The following is a 22,213-nucleotide window of genomic DNA, read 5'->3' as shown; positions in this document are numbered from 1 at the left end:
GCAACGAGTAGCAAGGTGAAAATTTTGGTTCCATTCAGGAATGAGAATCCTCTCCGAATCCTCATTGTGAAGATTCCGAAGATCCTCCAATCACATTTGTTTATCGTACATTGTGCAGTCTATTTTCGTTAGGTACTAATTATATTCAATTTTAAATAAAAAAAATTACAATAATTTCTGATCGCACGATGTATGATGAACGGATGTGATTGGAGAATTCTCGAAATCCTCACAAAGAGGATCTTCATTCCCATTCAAGTTCCTTGAGTTGGGTCGGGTTGGATTGGCAAACTTTATCATGTTTGGATTATGTAACACTTTATTTTGCAAGATTTATAAATGTTAAGCCAAATGTAAGGAATAAGGTGAAATTCATTTATAAAATTTGTACATTGTGTTTGAATGAGAAATTTTACTAATGTTCAATTATGTCACACCTTATTTTGCAAGATTTATAAAGTTAAATCAAATATAAGGAATAAGGTGAAATTCAAATCTATAAATTATTTATATTGTGTTTGGATGTGGAAATTTAAAATTACTAATGAATTTGAAAATGACTAAAATAATGAGGTAATTTTATTTTCTAAAATTTGTGAATTTTTTTGTATGTTAACTTAAACCAACAATGAATTTGAAGACAAATTTTTTTTTTTTTTTTTTTTAACTCTCACTCATAAGGATTTGGAAATGACACCTATCAACATTGAATTTAAACTTCAGAATTTGTGGTCCCAAATTACAGTTTTTTTCCATGAGAAATTTCTAAATTTATATGTTTATAAAACCAAACAAACAAGGGAATTTGTACATGTCAATTTATAAATTATGATTTTTGTCAAAATTTCAAATTTATTTCTCTCATCCAAATATATTGTTAGAATTTAGAATTCAATTCAAAAGTTCATTATCTACTTAAAAGCAAAACGAAATAGGAAAATTAACCATGCAAATGTGGAATTACACTATTGTTTGGATGAAGAAATGTAATATTATTAACGAATTTTAAAATGACGGTAATTAAAACGACGAGATTTTATTTTCTAGAATTTGTGAATTTTCTTGTTTGGTTAACCTAAAAGAAAAATGGAATTGAATATGGAATTTGTTATTTTTAAACACTCAATCATAGAAATTAGGAAATGACACTTATTTACATGGAATTTAAACTTAGGAATTGGAGGTCCCAAATTCTAAGTTTTTTTTCCACACGGAAATTCTAAATTTCTATGTTTATGAATCTAAACAAAGGAATTGGGGCATGCCAATTTATAAATTCTGACTTTTACTCAAATTTCAAGTTTATTTCTCTCTTCCAAACATAGGTTAGATTATAAAACAATACCATTATCCAAACCAAACTCAATAAATTAGGTAGGTTTGGTTTGGCGTGCACGAGTGAATTTTGAGTTGAACTCATATTGGGTTGGGTTAGAGCAGAGGTGTGGCCATCCAAACCAAACTCAATAAATGATCGGGTTTAGTTTGGCATCCTTTTCCAATTACATCCTGCCCAATTGAGTTTACAAATTGGAGCTGATTTATTCAGCCGAGTTAAAAAATAATAAATAAATTTAAAAAAAAAAAAAAAGAAAAAAAAAAGGCACCTTAAAATTAGCATTTTACTTTCTTGTTGGCCTGAAAGTTCTCTAATGGACGGGATACAAAATACTCAATTTGGTTAGAAAATGTAAACATAAATATTAATTTATATCTTTTCTTGCATCTTTAGAAGACGAGCCTCGTTAGTAAAAGAGAAAATTAAATAAAATCACAAATTTCCGAAAATATAAAATGAAATGTAAAAGCAACTTTTACAAGCCATTTAAGATGCCCTTGGAGGATTGGCTTCCACGGGACACCATAAGTCAAATATTTCATTAAGAATTTCTTAATGAAATTCTTGGCATCCATAATGATAAATATGCCGAACGTCCGTGAGGATGCTAAGAATTTCATTAAGAATTCTTACGAACGTTCGGCATATTTACCGAGAAGCAAGTATAATTGCGGAAGATGAATTGGCTTCCACAGGACACCATAAGTCAAATATTTTCAATCTGGTTTAGTAATTTTCCTTCTACAGAGCTTTGAAAAGTAAACATATCACGAGGCTGCATGTGTTTCCGCTGTGAAAATTTCAGATCAGGATGGCTGCTGCATTACCAAACCATGAAAAAAATGCTTTGCGTAAAAGGACGAGGCCCGTTCTCCTAGACCCCATGGCTCAAGAAACTGTGATCATTGATCGTTCGATCTTAACCCAATGGTACAGAAAAAAGTACAGTAACAAAGTTAAACAACTATTTATCGTTGCATTAAGATCGAACAATGGGTGACCACAATTTCTTTAGATCATGGAATCTAAGAGTGCGTTTGTTTGGACTCGTTAACTCTCACTGGATTGGATAGGATTAGACATTAGTGTAGTCTCGTGTTTGTTACGTACACGGACTAAGTTAAGTGAGATTAAAGCTGGACTCGCGCGGACTATCTCCTTCACTAGGAGGTCTTAGCCAATCCCCCCCCCCCCCCCCCCCCCCAAAAAAAAACCCTGGGGTTGCTAAGACCTTCGCTGCATCCCATTCTTTTCTTTTCGTCGCGTCCTCTCTCATCTTTCTGCTTGCTTCGTCTGCTCGCGTCGCCGTCGCTTATACTCGCGAACCCAGGATCTCTTCGTCTGTTCGTTTTGAAACTCGAAGAACGCTGAATCAAGTCGCATCCTCTGGAGGGCCTGCTTCCTCATCTTGTGCTCTCAATCATTTACTTTACTCGATTTTGTGGGTGAAAACTGATTTATGCAGAAACTAATGTGGAAACTGATTTTTGCAAATGTTGCAAAGCTTTGAACGAAATTTTGGATTTGCAAATTGAGTTTGGAGGTTGCATTTTGAGTTTGGGTTTCGTGATTCGAATATGGGTTTTGCACTTCCAGCGAAGTTGGGTTTTGTGATTCAAGTGAATTTGCGATTCAATCTGGGTTTTCTGATTCGAGCGAATTTGTGAAGATGTGCAAAAGATTGAGATGAAGTTGTGGTTGCAAAGGCTCCACATAGTGATTATCAGAAGAACCCATTCGAGCAAACGATGATTCTGGATTGTGAGGATAACTTTTCATGGAAAAAATGGAGAATGTGTTCTAAAAAATGGTAAAGGTCAGAGCCAAAAAAAAAAAAAAATGAAAATGGTAAAGAAAAAAGAAAAGAAAAATATTATTTGTTTGTTAGTCCGATACTGGACCAAACGTTTCACTAATTAATCCAGTTTAGTCTAGTCTAAGCCAATCTAGCTTAGTCTCTGAGTTTAATTCAGTTCGAGATAGTCCGGTGCAATAAATGCACCCCAAGAGAACAAGACTGGTAGTAGGACATTCTTACCATATGAATCTCAAATTTCAAACTTTGCATGCAGAAGGCACGAAACAGTATCATCGAAACCATATTCTGTCCATGTGCAGTCCAACAGTAAATGTGAATAAAACTTGAATTTGGATTCACAACTAATGCCAAAATTTACATGATCCTGTAATGCGCAATTCCACAGCAAGTATCAACGAAAGGAGGCACGTCCGTCGATAATTTGACTGACCCTATCTACATTCTTACATGTGTGCAAACTATACCAATCGAACACGGTATGACACGAACATACATACGACGAGGGCTTAGGCAATTGTTATAATGGGATGAGTCTAAGCTTTTGATTAATAATAATGTACAACTGCACTAGCATTGTGCTATGTATGTACAACGGAATATCTATCACCTTGTCAATCACTTCCAAACCTTGATTGCCCCATCTCTACCGCTTGATATTAAGTGTCTCTGATTTAGCTTAACCGAGGCCAATGCTAGGATTGAATCGCGGTGGCAGCCAGCAGAATCAGTGGCAGCAGCCGCAAGAACTGCCTTGGCTGTCAGCTTCGATGTTAGAGGTCGTCTTTTCGTCTCCTGTATTTAAAACAAGAACCAATTTAAGAATAAAAAAAAAATCTGGGTACCAAGTTACAATGATAACAACTTTCTTCAACTTAGCAACTGATCTAGTGTCCTACTTGTTACAACGCAAATACAGCAACCAGGGACACAATAGAACAGTGACCCGTGACATAAAGTTGGAGCGGCTAATAAAAGAAAAATAATAACAGAAAGCAAATTCTATTGCCTGATTCCCCTCCCCAAAGAATATTCTAAACCCATAGGTTCTTTGAAACTACCAAGTCGTTTAGCTCTGGTTTTAGGAGGATAAAGTTAAATGAATAAAAGAAAAACTAGCTTCTGCATGGATAATCTACAGATCGACCTCATCAGTCATCATACCCTTCCACCCAGGGATAGTTGACTACCCCACCTAATTTCGTAGATATATGACTAATACAATTGACTAATCATACCTGCACAACTTGCACGCCAAAGCTAGATCTTGTTGCATAGAAATCATCATTTCCGACTCCCTTCAAGTTTGGTCCACAAATAGAGTAACTTCGATCAGGACTGCAATATATGAATAAGGCCAATTAGATAACAAACCCTTCAGTAAACCAATAAAGTGATAATGAACTTGTGTACAAACCAGTAATGATCCCATCGACGTATCTTCAAGTCGGTTCCTCCAGTTAACAAATCACCTCCAGGTAAGGGTAGCAATGAACGGATGCCAGGAAGACGAGGAGGGGGTTCATTTAGTTCATCAACTCTGTAGTGGGGATTGACATTCCGTCTCAGATCTGGTTTGGAACTTTTACTTGATGACTTAGCCAAGGCCCAAGGAACTTCAGATATTTCAGCATCACTTTCGTAATTTGCCACTCTCAGCACCTGCAGGAAAAAATATCTCAGACATTTGAACTTATGAAGGTAGACCTAACAGAAAAGAGGGACTTGTGTACGCAATGAAAATTAAATAAAAAGAAAAAGAAAAAAAAAAAAAAAACAAGCATTTAAAACGTTTGATAAAACCCAAAGGCTGAACAAAGCATCCAAAGGCCAAGAGACACTTGATAGTAGTCTAAACAAATTTAACCTTTTTCTTAACAACAAATTACATGTCCAAAGTAAAAATTTGCATAATGAAATCTTAAGCACCCTTCTGTTTTTTGCATTCTATTGATTACTTTAAATGTGGTTTACGTGAGCGAGGGAGAATCAAGGGTCTCATTCCAGAAGTCATTAGGAGTCAGTAAAATAAAAATCTGGACTACAAGAAACTAATATACTACCATTCAGCTAGTCTGAAGAAAAGAAGTAGAAAATTTTGGTAAACCGCAGAGTAAAACCAGCAATCCTTCAATTTCATACCAAAGGGGAATGCATGGATGAAAACACAATCTGCCTCTCTTAAATTCTGTCTCTATAAAATAAGATCTGGTTTTTGCTTTCAGTTTTCTTTATTTTTATTACTTTGAATAAAGCACAACCAGGGGAGTGCAATCTATGCGTACGATTTTATCATCTAACTTTTCCAGCACCATCCATATCTGATATCTAAGAAAACTTATAGGAGATGATTTCTGTGTGTACCTGGTGACAGCTTCCATTTTCAGCATTCCAAAGAGAAACTTCGTTGGAACCTGCCGCAACATAAATAAGGGGCCTTGCAGCAGCAGACACAGAGGCATTTGGTGGAGGAAGAAACAGGCACATTTTCTCTATAGGGCAAACAGAAGAATACTTCCATGAGTTTACAGGAATAAGGAACCTCATATCCCAAAGAGTAAGCACACCCCTCGAAGATCCTGACACAAACCAATTTTCGCAGGGGCCTGTTACCAGCGAAGACACATAGCCCTCCTCAGGAGTTGCTCTCAATGTCCATGAATTGGTATTCAGCCTTATATCCCAAAGATGGATCCCACAATTTTGGGTGCTGTACATAACCATCTGATTTGTGCAGTTATCCGCTGAGAAATTCAACAGGCTCAATACGGCACCTTCCTTGATATCCTTCTTCTTGATATCAGCAACACCTGAATACTTTTCAACAACATTACCAAGTCCCCTGGAGATGTAATCAACAGAAAACATATGTATCATGCCATCACATGCTCCTACCACGACTTGGGCAGACCCCCTGAGCATTGCACTGCACAGTGCACGGCTTCCTTCTAGATGATAAGTCAACCTTGACCGAAATGATATGTCCTTTTCCAACTTTCTTGAATCCCATACCTTAACAGTGGAATCATCAGACGCACTAACAAAAAAGCTATGATCAGTTGAAATGGCTATGTCATTGACAGCAGACCGATGTTCTTGCAGGTGAGCAACCAACACCCCACGAGGCCTCCAACCAGAGTCTGGAATTGATGAACTTCGTGAAGGAGATGGCATTCCTGTTAGATCACTAGCAGTGGATGCATCTTCCGCAGGAATAGCACCTTTTGTAGTGCCAGATAATCCCATATCTTGAAGCTTGCTATTACCAAAGGCTGTTTGATCATTATCCCTACCATCTGGCTCATGTACTACTCTATAGAACTGTTTGGAACCATTGCCAATGTTGAATGATCCTGACACAAACTTGGGTGCTGGAACAGAACTAGCCAAACTAAATGATTTATTTACTGGATCCATCCAAGGCATAGCTGATGCACCAATTCCTACAGAATTCACTTGTGAAGAAGAATCAGATGTTGTAGGAGGACCTCCGACTGCTCGCTTGTCCATGCTAAAGGAGTATAATGGTATGCCAACAGATGATTTATCGCACATGAAGCTATTCACATAACTTCCCTGTGGCCACATAAACCCTGAAAATTGCAACTTTTCAGAGGACAAAGGATCATGAATGTCAACTGTGCTAGAAGAGCGTGTAACGCTTCCCATACTTCTCAACTTAGCCTCGCCATCATCACATTCAGTTAATTCTCCTTGTTGCAAGGCCTTTCCAGTAAGTTTATGATTTTCGGCATTTTGTTGCTTGTCTGGCCAGCTCCTTGTTGAACTCAGTTCCTCAACCCCTTTATAAAGTAAGTCAACACTTTCCCATTGTTTAGACTGAGGCCAAGAGTTGTACCATATCTTTCTCTGTCTTTCCAACATGTCTGAACTCCTTGCATTTTCTAGAACTTGGTAAAAAACCTGTCTTGAGACTGGAGGCTTTAAACACGAAAGGAGAGCCTTTTCAGAAGCAAGAGATGCTGGCTGTCTGCTGAGTAGGGGTCGAATAACAGGGGCTAGAAAGACATAGGAATCTACAGCATCTAAGCTTTCACTACTGGCTGCAATGAAAGTGACAGCTGACCTTCTTACCCATTGACTAGGATAGCATAACAATGGAAATGCACGCTCAATCATTTCAAGAAGTATCCTCTTCCGCAATAAACTACTTTTGCACAAAATGGCCAAACAGTCCAATGCATTGACAATTACAGCCTCTGTTACATCACTTACAGCCTGCTCAATGTAAGGTAATAGATATTCTTCCACACTTCTTTGACCCACAAAGAAGCATACATATACAATTTGCCCATAGAATACTGCTCTCAGCTGCTCATCTCGATCATTCAGAAAAGCAGGGAGAATGGGTAACAAAAAGTCATTACTCTGTCTCTGGCCAAAGAAGCAGCATAGGGTGCTAATGTCCTGAAGGAGTGCTCTCCTAATATTTGGAGTTTGCTTTGGACCCATAACAAGTTCTTGAATGACCTCAGCTATAGACTTCCTCAACACTGCAAGTTGACCAGATGTCTCACTAGATGATGCCAGTGGCTTTTTTGCAGAACTTAATTCATCAAGTACCCCAGCCTCACTCAAGCGCATTGAGTGAACCAAGAAGCCATAAGCAGTTAGCGCAAGCTTAGCAATATTACTGGCATAACATATCCTCACACTTTCTTCTGGATCATCCGGAAGCATGGAAAGCATTGGCAGAATATACTCCGGAAAAATTTTTGCATCACTGGGAGGAAAATCTCGGACTAGAGGTAGTATGTCACACAACGTCTCCAAGGCAGCACAACGCACAATTGCAGCTGCATCTGAAAGCATTGCAACAACATATGGAATTACACGTTGCAAACGATCTTCATCATCAATATACAAGGCAGAGGATTTCAGCAAAAGTATGGCCCTCCTCCTTAAATGAGGCAATTTTACATTACGTATGCATGAACAGAGCAACGAGGTAATCAGAACCATGCCCTCACATCTGATACTGTTTTCAGGTAACGGCAGAAACGGTGTGCCGAAGGTATCTGATTCGCTGTCATACTTGGACATCAAAGAATTCAAATCATTCAATGTAATCTTTTTCAGGAAAGGATGATCGTTTCTCCTAAATGCATTAGAGATAGATTGAAGTAATTCACCAGGAGATTGCATGCCATAGTTGCCAAGATTCGGGGAAAATGCAGAATTGGGATTATCGTTAAGCATTGGCTTGGTAGCAGAATAATTATTACTTTGTTTAACATCCCGAAGAAGGGTATTGATATCGCCAAGAAGTTCCAATTGATCACATTTTAAGCCTTTACCCATCTCTTCTTTCTTTGTAAACGATCCCTTTGTCAAACCCTTGTTCTGCATTACAACTGCTTCCTGAGAAGTTCTACCACTAATGCCATGGGCACTTGAAGGAGTTCCCACTCCCGTTCCAGTGTCCTCAGTTGACCTACTGCTCATCATTTGTTTAAGTATTTCATGAAAAACACTATGGCAAAGTGCAACCTACATACAATAATGACAAAGTAAATTATCACTTTAACATGAGTTCCAAAAAGTATGAAGTGCGAATCTTAAATATTATGTACCAACATTTCTTACCCTCATATCTGAATGAAGGGGATTCCAGAAACAATGGAAATTATGCAGAAATGGAGAGAAGTAACTTGGAAAAACAATGGTTGTATACTCCTGAAGGTAGCTATCAACAGAATGTCGCAACTCCGGTTCCAACTGAATCATATGAAGTATCATCTTGCGAATCCCAGAATCTGGTATCTGCATTCATTGCGCATATAAATTGATAGGATGGCCAACAATATTCACAGTCAACTTGAAGAAAGTGAAGAAAGCTTCCACCACACAATGCAGTCATTTGCATAGCCATGTACATCAGTTAGCCACATTAGAACAACCAAGATGCAATATAATAACCAAGGGTTGGCTAAAATATAAGGTTCAAGACTAGAGAAGCGACATGATAAAGAGTAATTTAATACATTATGGGAAGAGATGTGATGGAAACTCAAAAAGAATTGTACACTTAGTATTGAGAGAGAGAGAGAGAGAGAGAGAGAGTACCTTTTCAAGAAGTTGGCTAGGATCGTATTGCCCTCTACGATAAGCAAGAAGTTGAGATAGTTCGAACAGTGGTTGTCCCTCAAGGAAAAGCTCAGCAATTACACATCTAAAACAATGTCATGAATATGATGATGCATCTCAAAAGAAAATAATAATGATAATGGCCATGATTAAGCATGAGCGCAATTTCATTCAGGCTAATCGCCCCCACTGTAACTTTGACAATGTATCAATAAACTTGAAATATACCATTTTCATCCTATATTTGAGATTTCAACTTCAAATTTGACATCAAAATGAAACAGTCGTGTCTGAAAAGAGAGATCCTAACTCAACAAAAGCTCACCCTACAGCAAATATGTCCATAGATGGCCTTAATGGTGCATCTTGTGCAACCTGCATCTCACCTCCATGCTCATAAAATCTCTGAAAAATGAAGGCGTATGAAGAAATTTAATAATGTAACAATTTATTTACGAAAGTATATATCGTGACTGGTTAGTAACGGTAATGTTGAGAACTTTCTTAAAATTAGAAGTGAAACTTCTCAGCTGACTCCTAATACATATTACTATAATTCGTACTACATTGGGATTTGTATAACTGCTCAAATTTTGTAGCAGGATAGCAGGCACATTATCAATTTCACAAACCCACTCCGATCAAGCTGGATCTTATGACTGCAAGCTGTATCTGTCACATCCCGGCCCGGGGCGCACCATTTCTCGGGCCCGCTCCACCACCGTAGCACGATATTGTCCGCTTTGGGCTTACCATTCCCTCACGGTTTTGTTTTTGGGAACTCATGAGCAACTTCCCAGTGGGTCACCCATCATGGGATTGCTCTAGCCCCCTTTCTCGCTTAACTTCGGAGTTCCTACGGAACCCGAAGCCAGTGAGCTCCCAAAAGGCCTCGTGCTAGGTAGAGATGGGAATATACATATAAGGATCACTCCCCTGGGCGATGTGGGATGTTACAATATCCCTTTTATGAACCTATATGTTCATGTTGTATGCATATAATTACATAACCGATTGCAACTTAAGAAAAAGTGAGAAAATGGATAAAGTGTGCACCTCCTCTGCAGATAAATGGAAAGAAAGTGAATACAGAAGAGAGATAGAAAAGTGAACCTCAGGAGCAAGATAACAAAGCCTTCTTCCTCCGGTGTCAAAGAAAAAAGAGAAATCAGAAGGATCGTCATATGGTATGTAGGTGGGTTTGAAAGATGCAAAGTCAGCAAGGTAGAGCCAATTCCAAGAAGTCACCAACACATTCTCACACTTAATATCACCTAAGACGACAAATAGAAAAGAAAACCATCATAACTAAGACATTGAAAAAATAACGCTGGTGAAGTTCCTGAATAAAACTGAACTGACCGTGACATATTCCTTTATCATGGCACTGCTTCAGAGCAAGAAGTAACTACACCAACAACCACAAAACAAAACTCTAAGAGGAACCATAAACATAACAAACTTATAAATCAAGGAAGACAGACAGATAGAGGGTGAGAAAGAAGACCTGAAAGGCCAACCATTTCTTCTCGATTAGACTGAGAAACGGGCGGGTGCTTAACCGGTCGTGCAGATTGTTGAAGAAAAATTGCCTTACAAGATAAGCTGCTTTATCTGTCTCTTGCCAAAACTGCAAGAAGAAAACAGTAGGGGCCACCATGTACTCAAAAAGTTGGCTTCTTTATAAACTTGGAAACATCAAAGTATGATATGATACCACTCGGAAACATCAAAACAACTCAGACCCACATGAAAACATCAGCTTCCAAGCAAAACCGAAAACCCAGGAGTTTTACCATTAATTAAGGTTATATGCTTATAGTAATACACTAAAGTAAAGTTGATTAATCCTGTTTTTTTGCCGAAACTGATTAATCGTGTTTATGCTAACCAAAAGTATAAGAAGAAATGGAAAAATGACCTGGAAGGGCCAAACGTGAGGGTGATCGAGAGCACGGAAGGTTTCCTTGATGAGGAAGAGGCGGCGCTCGTACTCGCGGAGATCAATGGAGTCACCGCGCTTGAAATAGACCTTGACGAGGACCAAACCCTCGTCGTGCTTGCACTCAATCGACTTGAAGAAGCGGCTCCGCCCTAGAACCTCCTTCAGGACCAGGTTGTAGGACGATGGTAGGTCGTGGAGGTAGTACTCCGACGCCGACACTTGCGTCGTTCGAGCGATCTTGTTCCCCATCGATTTTCCCTCTGCCTTTGCCTCTCAATCTCACAATTAATTTCAATTTTCAAGGTAGGTTTTAACATTAAACTTTGGGAGCAGGCAACCACCTAAACTAATTGAATGAGAGAAAATGGGGAATTCAGAGCTTAGGATTTCTGCAGGTTGGAGGGAGTGGGAAGAAGAAGAAGAAGATGAGGGGGTCGGGCGGGTCTCGGAGTCAAATCAGGAGGGTCGGACTATATGGGGGATGATAATTTTTAAAATAAATTTAGGGGTATTTAATTAGGAGGCAGATTGTTTGTCCTCTGTTTGGGTGCTATTTTCATCCTCTCCTATATTTTGTGTGGTTACGGTTAAGCCATGTCAATATTTTATATTGATTTTTTATAGAGATAATAAGATAAAAAACAATAGGAATATAAAATGTTGACGTGGCTTAACCGTGATCGCACAACTAGGAGGGGATGGAAATGGCACACAAACAGGAAGGCAAACAATCTGCCTCCATTTAATTATAGGGTTAATATCAGTTTACTATCTTGAAGTTTTGTGGCTTTCAACATTTGATACATGAAATTTTTTTCATCCCAGAGTTATACTCAAGTCTTAATTATGGGACAATTTCATACTTCCGTTGTCTCCCAGAGTTATGCTCAAGTCTTAATTATGGGACAATCTCATACTTCCGTTGTCTTTCTGTCAAGAGCTCTGTTAAAACGTGACGTGGCAGTTGACTGGATGATGACTATGCAAAAATGTGGTACTGTGGACCCCACATAAACATATAAACCCAATTCAAAATTCAAAAATATTTTTTTTGCCAGCAAGGAGACCGAAGAAAAAAATTATAACCTCCATTCTTTATTGCGTACACCTTCTCCAGCCATCCCTATCTCCCCTTGACAACCCACTCCCAAAGCTTCCCAAGCTGTCATTTTTCACTCACCCACCACACTGTGAACCCATATCCTCTACTTTCCTCACCGCCTACATCTTATCCTTCGCCTATCTCGCTGCCATAGTCATCTCCTTCACCAACCCTCTCGCTGCCATAGCCGTCGATTACGGCAATCCAGATCTGAATGCCTTCTGGAAGATCCCTCAGCGTGTTGAACATGGCCACGATGGTAATTGACGATTAGGATCTGGCTGCCATGGTGAATGAGCTGTTTACGATCGACTACCCCGACCGGATTGGGACAAAACGACGACTTCAGATCCTGGCTTCGTCCATACGATTTTAGAAACAAATTCTTTGAACCAAGAAGAGTCCATGACCTCGGTGACGTCTTCAGATCCCGATGGTAGACGCCACTGTTGTAGCAGAAATTGATGGCGGAAAGAGATTATGGAAATAGCTCGCTGCCGTGGACCAGATTCATTGCGAAATAGATCTTGGACTTGCTCGCCATGACCTTTTGGAGCTGGACGATGTTGGGTGCTTCACCATCCTCATCATAGAAGACGATGTTGGGGGTTCTTTTTAAGCTTTTAGGTTTTCAATTTTAATGTTTTAATGTTTTTTTTAGGGGTGTGATATCCACACACCCCATTTTACTTCTCACACACCTTTTAAATTTTTGGTCATCGGATCAGATAAATTGAAGAAAATCAACGGACAAAAATTATCAAGGGATGTGTAAGAAGTAAAATGGGATGTGTGGATAACACACCTTTTTTTTTAATGTTTTAATTTTGTTATTTTTTGAATTTTATTTTTTTTAAATTTTTGACAAGTGGTACTCAGTCAGTATCCACGTAGGCGCCACGTCACCAGATAACGGCTGACTTAACAGCAACTTAACGGGTGTATGAGACTGTCTCAAAATTAAGACTTGAGGTATGACTCTGGGATGAAAAAAAACTCTATGTACCAAATGTTGAGAATTGCAAAACTTCAAGGTGGTAAACTAAGATTAACACTTAATTATAATTTGAAGTAATTTTTTGAGATTTAACTTGTATTCAATCAAGATTTTAAGATAGTTTATTAAAATGTTTAGAAATTTCAGTGTATTCAATTGAATTTAAAGAATTTTAAAAAAATTGAAAATTTTGACAAAATCAAAGATATTTCGTAGTATAGTTTAAGTCACAAATTTCACCTGATTTCGAATGAATCGAATCAAAATTTTGCATGGAATATCTCAAATAAATTATACTCCATCAAAATTCGTGAATTTATAAATCCATTTAAATCCTTAAAATCTCAATTGAATACACTCTTATAATTATTTACTTGGAACGTTTATTCTTTTTATTTTAAAAAATTACTCTTACACATATTTGTATCTGTTGTAGGCCTAACTTAGTGAATTATATTTAGGACTAGAGAAGGAGAGGGCCAGCGATAAAAGAGAGATGTAATTCTAAGGTGTGTGTTGTATCACCCCAATGTGCCTTTATTTATAGTAGTATGATAGATTAAATCTTCACCCTAATAGGATTACAACTCTAATAGGATAATATCTACCAAAGGGAATATTCTAAGATATCCCTAGATACACTAAGATTTACACAATCATAATCTAATAGGACTGCAACACTCCCCCTTGAGTGTGTAAATACTCAAACAACACTTCGCATCATATCTTCAGCAGTTAAGGTAGAACAGTTAATGAAGTCGTCGACAAGAATCAATCTGATGACCGAGGAAGATGGTGGCTCTTCTAGAGGATTCATGGGTGTAGAACAAGCCCAAATTCGTCGTACCCTTGATGTAGTGGAAAATCTTTAACACCATTCCAGTGTCTGCATGTAGGCTCATTGTTGTACCTAACCAAACGATTAACAGCGAAGAAGATGTCAGGTTCAGTGCCTTGTCAGGTCTAGTGTATTGAGCCAAGTAGATTAAAGCACCAATTGCATCTAGGTATAGAATTTCAATCTCCAAAATCTCTTTCTCATCCTCCTTGGGATGGAAGGGATCTCGTTTAGCATCTAGAGTCCGAACGAACATAGGAGTACTCGAGGGTTTCGCTTTATCCTCATTAAAACGTCGCAACACCTTCTAGTTGTAGTTTAATTGATGTACTAGGATTCCATCCGAACAATGCTTGATCTCCAGGCCTAGACAATATCGATTTTTCCCAAGATCATTCATCTCAAATTTCAATTTCAAGAGAACAGCAATTTCCTCAAGTTCTGCGGGAGTTCCGATGGGGTTTATGTCGTCGACGACATAAACTACAACAATCGCAAATCCAGAATGTGACTTCTTGATAAACACGCATGGGCATAGCTTGTTGTTCATATAACCCTAACTTGTCAAATATTTACTCAGATGGTTATACCATATCTGCCCAAATTGTTTCAATCCGTAGAGTGATATTCTCAATCTAATCGAAAAGGTGTTCCGTAGTCTAGAACTATTTGAACGAGTCAATGGAAGTCCTTCTAGAATTTTCATGTAGATTTTCGTATCTAAATCCCTAAAGAGATACGCGAATACCATGTCCATAAGTTGTATATTCAGTTTTTCGGAAACTACCAAACTGATAAGGTAGCGAAATGTTATGACGTCCATTATGGGAGAATACATCTCTTCGTAATCAATCCTAAGGCTTTGAGAGAAGCCTTGCACTACGAGGCATGCTTTGTATCACACTATTTCATTATTCTCATTACGCTTCTTCACGAAAACCCACTTGTAGCCCACAGGCTTCACATATGGTGGGGTAGGAGTTACGAGCCCAAACACTTTACGTTTCGCAAGCGAATCGAGTTAGACATGGATTGTTTGTTTCCAGTTTGACTAATCTGTTCTACGTCGACATTCATCAATAGAACATGGTTTAATGTCATCGTTAAGCATAATGTCGGTAGCAACTGTATACGCGAATGCATCATTGACAATTATTTCATTCTGATTCCAAACCTCATATAATATTGTGTAATGGACTGAAATCTTGTGATTCTCGGGAGGCTAGTTTGTCTCGTCTAAGACATCACCGTAATCTAGAATAACCTCATGCGTTAGAACAAACGAGTAAGCGATGGTCGGATTTAGACTAAGGTCACTAGTTTGTGTCGTTCTCTTATTCCAAAGTTGTGAATCCTTTGAACTAGGAGGTCTGCCATGCTTTAGGGTAGGATCAGATGATTGGTTAGCTGCTAGTGTACCGAGCTGCGTGTGAGGTGTGATTACCCTACCCTCGGGGACGATCCAACCTTCCAAGACGGTGTTACGGCATACGTTAGGTACGTCTATCCTTGCAGGTGCGTTTGCAACAGGTATATGTGATCTCGTCATCTTTGCTAGATCAGTAAAAGCATCTGACATTCTTTGAGCAATGATTTCAAGATCTAGAATACGTCGCACTTCAGTTTCAAACTGAGCAGTGCGGGGATCTAAATGAGACAAAATAGGAGTAATCCATGACAATTCGCGGCATTGTACAGGATTGTGAACGATCTTATCTCCTTCAATGACAAGAAGACTGTCTTATCAAAGTGACAATCCACAAAACGTGCGGTAAAGATATCTCCTGTCAATGGCTCTAACTAGCGAATAATTTATGGTGAATCATAACCAATATAGATTCCCATTTTTCTCTGAAGACCTATTTTGGTACATAGTGGCGACACTATTAGCACATAGACTATGCATCCAAACACACATAAATGCGAGACATCAGGCTCATATCTAGTAACCAACTGTAATGGTGAATTAGGTTGGGTAGTGGTAGGCCTCAGGCGGACCAACATAATTGTGTGCAATATTGCATAACCCTAGGCATATACCGGCAATTCAGTTCATATAACCAAAGTTCGAGCTATCGTTTGAATGCACTTTATGAAAGCTTCTGCCATCCTGTTTTGGGTGTGAACATAGGGTACATGATGTTCAACTTCAATCCTAACTAACATGCAATAATCGTCAAAAGTTTATGACATAAACTCTCCAGCATTATCCAGTTGAATTGACTTAATCGAATAATCAGGATGGTGAGTGAGCCCTAAGCTTAATGATTTGAGCCAGGAGTTTTGCAAATGCAGCGTTGCATGTGGACAATAACAGACATGTAACCAACGCGTCGATGCATCAATCAACACTATGAAGTATCTAAATGGTCTGCAAGTTGGTTGGATAGGTCCACAATTATCTCTTTAAATCATCTGAAGAAACTTAGGGGGGTCATGAATAATCTTTGTAGTTGAAGGTTGAATATTCAACTTCCCCAAGGAGCATGCTTTGCAAAGCAGATGGCCGGGATAAGATTTTAGGCAATGCCCATTTGATACTTTGAGGATTCCCATTCGATTATGCCAAAACAGGAGAGTGCTCTGGAACCCAGTCATAGGGTCGGCCATATGATGGGTCTCAATAGAACGAATGGTTGTTATGTACAACTCACTAGAAAGAAGTTCCAGCTTCTCGTGAATACACTTCTGGCCATATTTGTAAGACGTGATACAAAGAAATTCATAACCATTCTTTTCAGTGGTTTCAACATGATATTGATTATAGCGAATATCTCTAAAGCTCAACAATGTTCTTTCGGAATGTGGAGAATAGAGGGCCTGCTTTCATGCGGAGCGTTCGAGCTAATAAGTCGAGCTTGATGATTCTTCATCAAAAGTTGGTTCTGCTTTTCAACGAAAAGTAAAACAAATATCAAATCCAAAAATGTGGTGAACATCTATGCCCTATATTGTTATTGCAGGACAATACTGGTTGCATTAAAGGTCGAATAGGTCTTTTCCAGGAGATCTTCTTCGGTTAAGTCTTCTTCACATAACTTAAGTAGTGATTGGATTCTACAAACTTTAGAGTTGTATTTATTCACAGACTTAAAGTCTTGGAAGCGTAAATGCTGCTAGTCATGTCTTGCTTCAGGCAAGTAAATATTTTTTCTGGTGATTGAAGCAATCGACCAAAGCAACCCAGAGGGTGCGAGGGTTCTCCTCAGCAAGGTACTCGGTCTGCAGTGCATCATGGATATGTCTTCGGATGAAGATCATAGTAGTAACTTTATGATCTTCATTGACTAGGTCGTTAGTAGGTTCCTCGATGTTAGCTCAAAGACTCTTTGCAGTAAGATTGAGCTTCACGTCTTGAACTCACTTTAGGTAGTTTCTGCCAGATACTTCCAAAGTGATGAAATCGAGCTTGTTGAAGTTTGACATGTCCCTAAAACAAAGGGTACAACAAAAACATGGTTAGCCATATGGAAATCCATAGACATACATTGTAGAACATTCGGATTTTATAGACATGTATTGGTTTAATTTAAGTATGAAAGTTACGGGTTTCATGTGGTAAGTTTTGAATGAAAACATTGGGTTTCAAAGACGTTAAATTTGAAAATACAGGTTCAATTTAGTTATGAAGGTCTAGTTCATATATAGAGGTACCTGCAAAAACACAAAATACAATATACAATAAAGTGTACTGAATTTGTGGATTGCTTTAGGAACCCAAGTGTGAGTGAGTGGGGACTACGAAAGATAGTCAACGGTTCAAAGAAAAGAAATAATTTATTGAATCATTAATTGCCAAAAAGTGAACTTCAGGCCAATTATTTTGGATTAATTGTCAGATTAATGGAATGCGGGTCACTTTAATTAATTCAATAGATCGTAACCATTCAGGTTTGATCGTAGAAACAAAATAATAACATTCAGGTTAATATTAGCAGTAATGTTAACAAAATAACGTTGGATTAAAAAAAAAAAACGGAGCCCAACTCAGTGGGCTAGAAGCCGTGCATAGGAAAAGGCCCTAAAGGGGTTTAATGGGCCACAGGTTGGCTACAAAGGCAGCTCAATCATGGTTGCAGGCCACGAGCCGGTTTTGGGAAGGAACCTAACAGTTAGGCTGCTTGATTTGTGTGACATCCCACATCGCCTAGGGGAGTGATCCTTAAATGTATATTCTCATCCCTACCTAACACGAGGCCTTTTGGGAGCTCACTGGCTTCGGGTTCCGTAGGAATTTCGAAGTTAAGCGAGTAGCGCGCGAGAGCATTCCCATGATGGGTGACCCACTAGGAAGTTCTCGTGTGAGTTCTAATAAACAAAACCGTGAGGGTGTGCTGGGGGCCCAAAGTGGACAATATCATGCTACTGTGGAGTTGGGTCCGGGAAGTGGTCTCGCCTGGGCCAGGATGTGACAATTTGGTATCAGAGCCTAACCCTGGTCGCGTGTGTGCCGACGAGGACGCCGGGCCCCTAAGGGGGGTGGATTGTGACATCCCACATTGCCTAGGGGAGTGATCCTTAAATGTATATTCTCATCCCTACCTAGCACGAGGCCTTTTGGGAGCTTACTGGCTTCGGGTTCCGTAGGAACTCCGAAGTTAAGCAAGAATGGGGCTAGAGCATTCCCAGGATGGGTGACCCACTGGGAAGTTGCTCGTGAGTTTCCAAAAACAAAACCGTGAGGGAATGGTAAGCCCAAAGCGGATAATATCGTGCTACCGTGGTGGAGCGGGCCCAGGAAGTGATTCACCCCGGGCCGGGATGTGACAATTTGGTATCAGAGCCTAACCTTGGCCGTGGTGTGCCGACGAGGACGTCGGGCCCCTAAAGAGGGTGGATTGTAACATCCCACATCGCCTAGGGGAGTGATCCATATATGTATATTCTCATCCCTACCTAGCACGAGGCATTTTGGAAGCTCACTGGCTTCGGGTTCCGTAGGAACTCCGAAGTTAAGCGAGAAAAGGGCTAGAGCAATCCCATGATGGGTGACCCATTGGGAAGTTGCTCGTGAGTTCCCAAAAACAAAACTGTGAGGGAATGGTAAGTTTAAAGCGGACAATATCGTGCTACGGTAGCGGAGCGGGCCCGGGAAGTGGTCCCCCCCAGCCCGGGATGTTACAATTTGGGCCTCAAAATGGTGCGGGGGTCCAACATATGCTGATATGTGGTTGGTGCTCGCAAAGGCCAACCGAAGTTGGGTTTTGGTTTTTGGGCCGGGGCAGTTCAAGCCTAACAGCTCTAAAGCTGCTAATAGGTTGGGCCGAGGGTTGATGAAACCTAGCAAGCAATGCGGGCTTGCTGCATGCGAGCTTAGGGCACGAGACGAAGCCCAACAACATAAAGCTGTTGGTTTATAGGCCAGAGACGCAGTGGACAGGCCCATTGAGAGCTGCAAGCTCTTAGAAGTGGGCTAGGGATGCAGGCCCATAAAAGAACCCTACCAGGCCGAGGGCTTAGGTGTCGTGCGTGTGCAGTAAAACCTAAAGGGCTACTACTATGTGGTCTAATCGTCCAACGACGTCGTTCCAAAGTGCACCACGCAGCTGGGCTGCTTGTCAGCAATGAGGCTTGGCAGTGGTGATGTCAGCGATGGTGCGGCGACAAGCCACGACTTATGATGCAAAAATCCCAGATTTTTTTTCTTTTTGAATTCTAGGTTTAAAAACCTTAATTGCTTCTAAATTAATTTCGATGCTTTGACTCACAAATTTCATATAACATAATTGCGTATTGCATGAAAATATATATATATATATATTGACCAAATATATGAACACATATGCAATATATATAATTGAAAGGAAAATATAAATATAGGGGGTTCATGCATTATGTGGAATGTTTTCATGCTTCAAGTCGTTTCAAATATCTTAATTTATTTTAAAAGAACCTAATTGACATAAAACGATTAAGCCTTTGATTGTGTAGAAGAGAGCATCCTCCTACGATCCTTCAATTCCTTAGCTTCTGGTAAGAGCATGCTGATAACGTGTTGTAGGCCTAATTTACTGAACTGTATTTAGGACTAGAGAGTAAGAGGGTTGGCAGTAAGAGAGATGCAATTCTGATGTGTGTGTTGTATCACCCCATTGTGCCTTTATTTATATTAGTATGATAGGTTAAATCTTTACCCTAATAGAATTACAACTCTAAAAGGATAATATCTATTATTCTAAGATATCCCTAAATACACTAGGATTGACACAATCACATTCCTAATCTAATAGGACTGCAACAGTGTCATCATTTGTACTATTTTTTATTATAAAGATTACACCCACATGTGTTAGTGAGCTCTATCTCTATTAAATAGAAAATACAAATAATAGTACAAATATGTGAAAAGTTTGGATGGTTAATAATAATTGAATTTTACCTTAAGCAATTTGGATTCGTATAAAAAGTGAAAACTTATTGTACAATTGTCCCTTTCTTTACTTGTACTAATTTAACATGGTAAGGAGGATCCAAACATGGAACACATGGAGGAAGCATATTTCTTCTCGTTAATTGGTTATAACTTATACCTATGTACGTTTGTGGGAGAGTTAAAAGGAGAGGAAGTTAGTCAATTCAGTTTGAGTATTTATTAAATATAGGAAAAAAAATTAACCCTTAATTTTAAAAAAGTCACTTTTTATAAAAACTTTAAATATATCTAAAATTTCATTTAAATAGACACAAATACTTTCAAATTTAACAATAAAATAAATTAAGGTTTTTATAGCTAAAATGGTTTGTGACATTGACATAACTCCTTAGGCTGGTCCTTACCAATGAAAATCAGTGGTAGTATTTTTGAATTTGTTTATCGTGAATCATTTTAGTCTTTCTCTGAATTTGTCCATCGTGATCATTTTAGTCTTTCCATGAAAAATATGTCAATTGCTATGTTAGTGCGATGATATGCCGCCACGTGGGTCTCACAAATACAATCATTTATTGACATGTGGATTGACTTTAAAAACTATTTTTATATTTAAAACTAAAAATGATATTAGTAAGAAAAATAAAAGTTATAAATAAAAAAAATTAAAACAAGAAGTCGTCTTCTTCATTTGGTGGGTAAATCCAACAGACATGCCCAAATCAAAAATCCTAACCTACCTAAACCCTTATTCTCTCACAATCCAAACCATCCACCTTCCAATTCAAATTTCCGCACCCTGAGATAATTTAGTGGTTCTTTCTTAAAATTTTTCCTTTTCCAATTGGGTTCGAAGATTATAGAGAATTGATGCGATTCAGAAAGAGCTTTTGCGTCTATGAATTGGCGATGGGTTCTGAGACTCGGGTCTCGGAAAGTTAGAAGGCATTGAAGGCATGGTTGAAATTCTGCTGCTCCCATTTGTAGTAACCGCAGTAGCACTCAATGTCGGTGATGAGGAGGTCGAAAGGGATAGGGTTATGGTGGTGGAATGTAGGAGCGAAGGTGAGGTTGGACTGGAGCTTAAGGCAACGGTGGCTAAAAAGCCTTTAATTTATTTGATTATTAAATTTGAGAGTATTTTTGTCTATTTAAGTGAATTTTTGGATATATTTGAAAGTTTTGATAGAAATTGACATTTTTGAAATTAAGAGTTAATTTTTGGCTATATTTGATAAATACTCTTTTCGTTTGTGCCCAAGTCCTCATCCTTTTCCTTAAAACTTTTATGAAAGAAGCTAATTGGAAATGCTCCAAATTATGTAGATGATTAAAAAAAAAGGAGGTGTGTTAGAAACACGTGTCCTTATTATCAATAAAAATGAGAATATTATGAAAAAGAATAAGAATGAAAATAAATGAATATATATAATCTTTACTAATAAAATATATTTATTTTTCAGTTAAATCTAAAATTAATAAAATCGAAACACATGTCTTTATTATCGATAAAAATAAGAATATTATGAAAAAGAATAAGAATGAAAATAAATGAATATAGATCACCTTTACTAATAAAATATATTTATTTTTCAGTTAAATCTGACATTAATAAAATCCACCTACTTCTCATTCTTTTTTTTTCATAAATCTATTACGATAATATTATTCACACAACGAAATAAAAAATAATTTAAT

At 38.5% G+C, this 22,213-nt stretch overlaps 1 protein-coding gene across 2 annotated transcripts; it reads right to left on the bottom strand.

The window, feature by feature from the left end:
• Window positions 1-3,471: 3,471 nt before the first annotated feature.
• LOC137747216 (serine/threonine-protein kinase VPS15) lies at window positions 3,472-11,694 on the bottom strand. Of its 2 annotated transcripts, none has more exons than XM_068487283.2 (11): window positions 11,185-11,694; window positions 10,771-10,893; window positions 10,626-10,671; window positions 10,377-10,537; window positions 9,589-9,668; window positions 9,243-9,348; window positions 8,763-8,939; window positions 5,520-8,666; window positions 4,573-4,817; window positions 4,394-4,493; window positions 3,472-3,950 (listed from the first exon to the last, which is right to left on the bottom strand). In XM_068487283.2, exons 1-11 carry the CDS (start codon window positions 11,455-11,457, stop codon window positions 3,774-3,776), a joined length of 4,635 nt encoding a protein of 1,544 aa, XP_068343384.1. In that variant the 5' UTR covers window positions 11,458-11,694; the 3' UTR covers window positions 3,472-3,773. The 2 variants fall into 2 exon arrangements, with proteins under 2 accessions (XP_068343384.1, XP_088538221.1); XM_088682095.1 differs by having other exon boundaries at window positions 9,574-9,668; window positions 11,185-11,599.
• Between the last annotated feature and the right edge of the window lie 10,519 nt (window positions 11,695-22,213).

The sequence above is a fragment of the Pyrus communis genome, chromosome 2 (assembly GCF_041283825.1).
Source record: "Pyrus communis isolate YQ-2024b chromosome 2, ASM4128382v1, whole genome shotgun sequence".
Classification (NCBI taxonomy): Eukaryota; Viridiplantae; Streptophyta; class Magnoliopsida; order Rosales; family Rosaceae; genus Pyrus; species Pyrus communis.
This window is presented reverse-complemented; position numbering and strand designations above follow the sequence as displayed.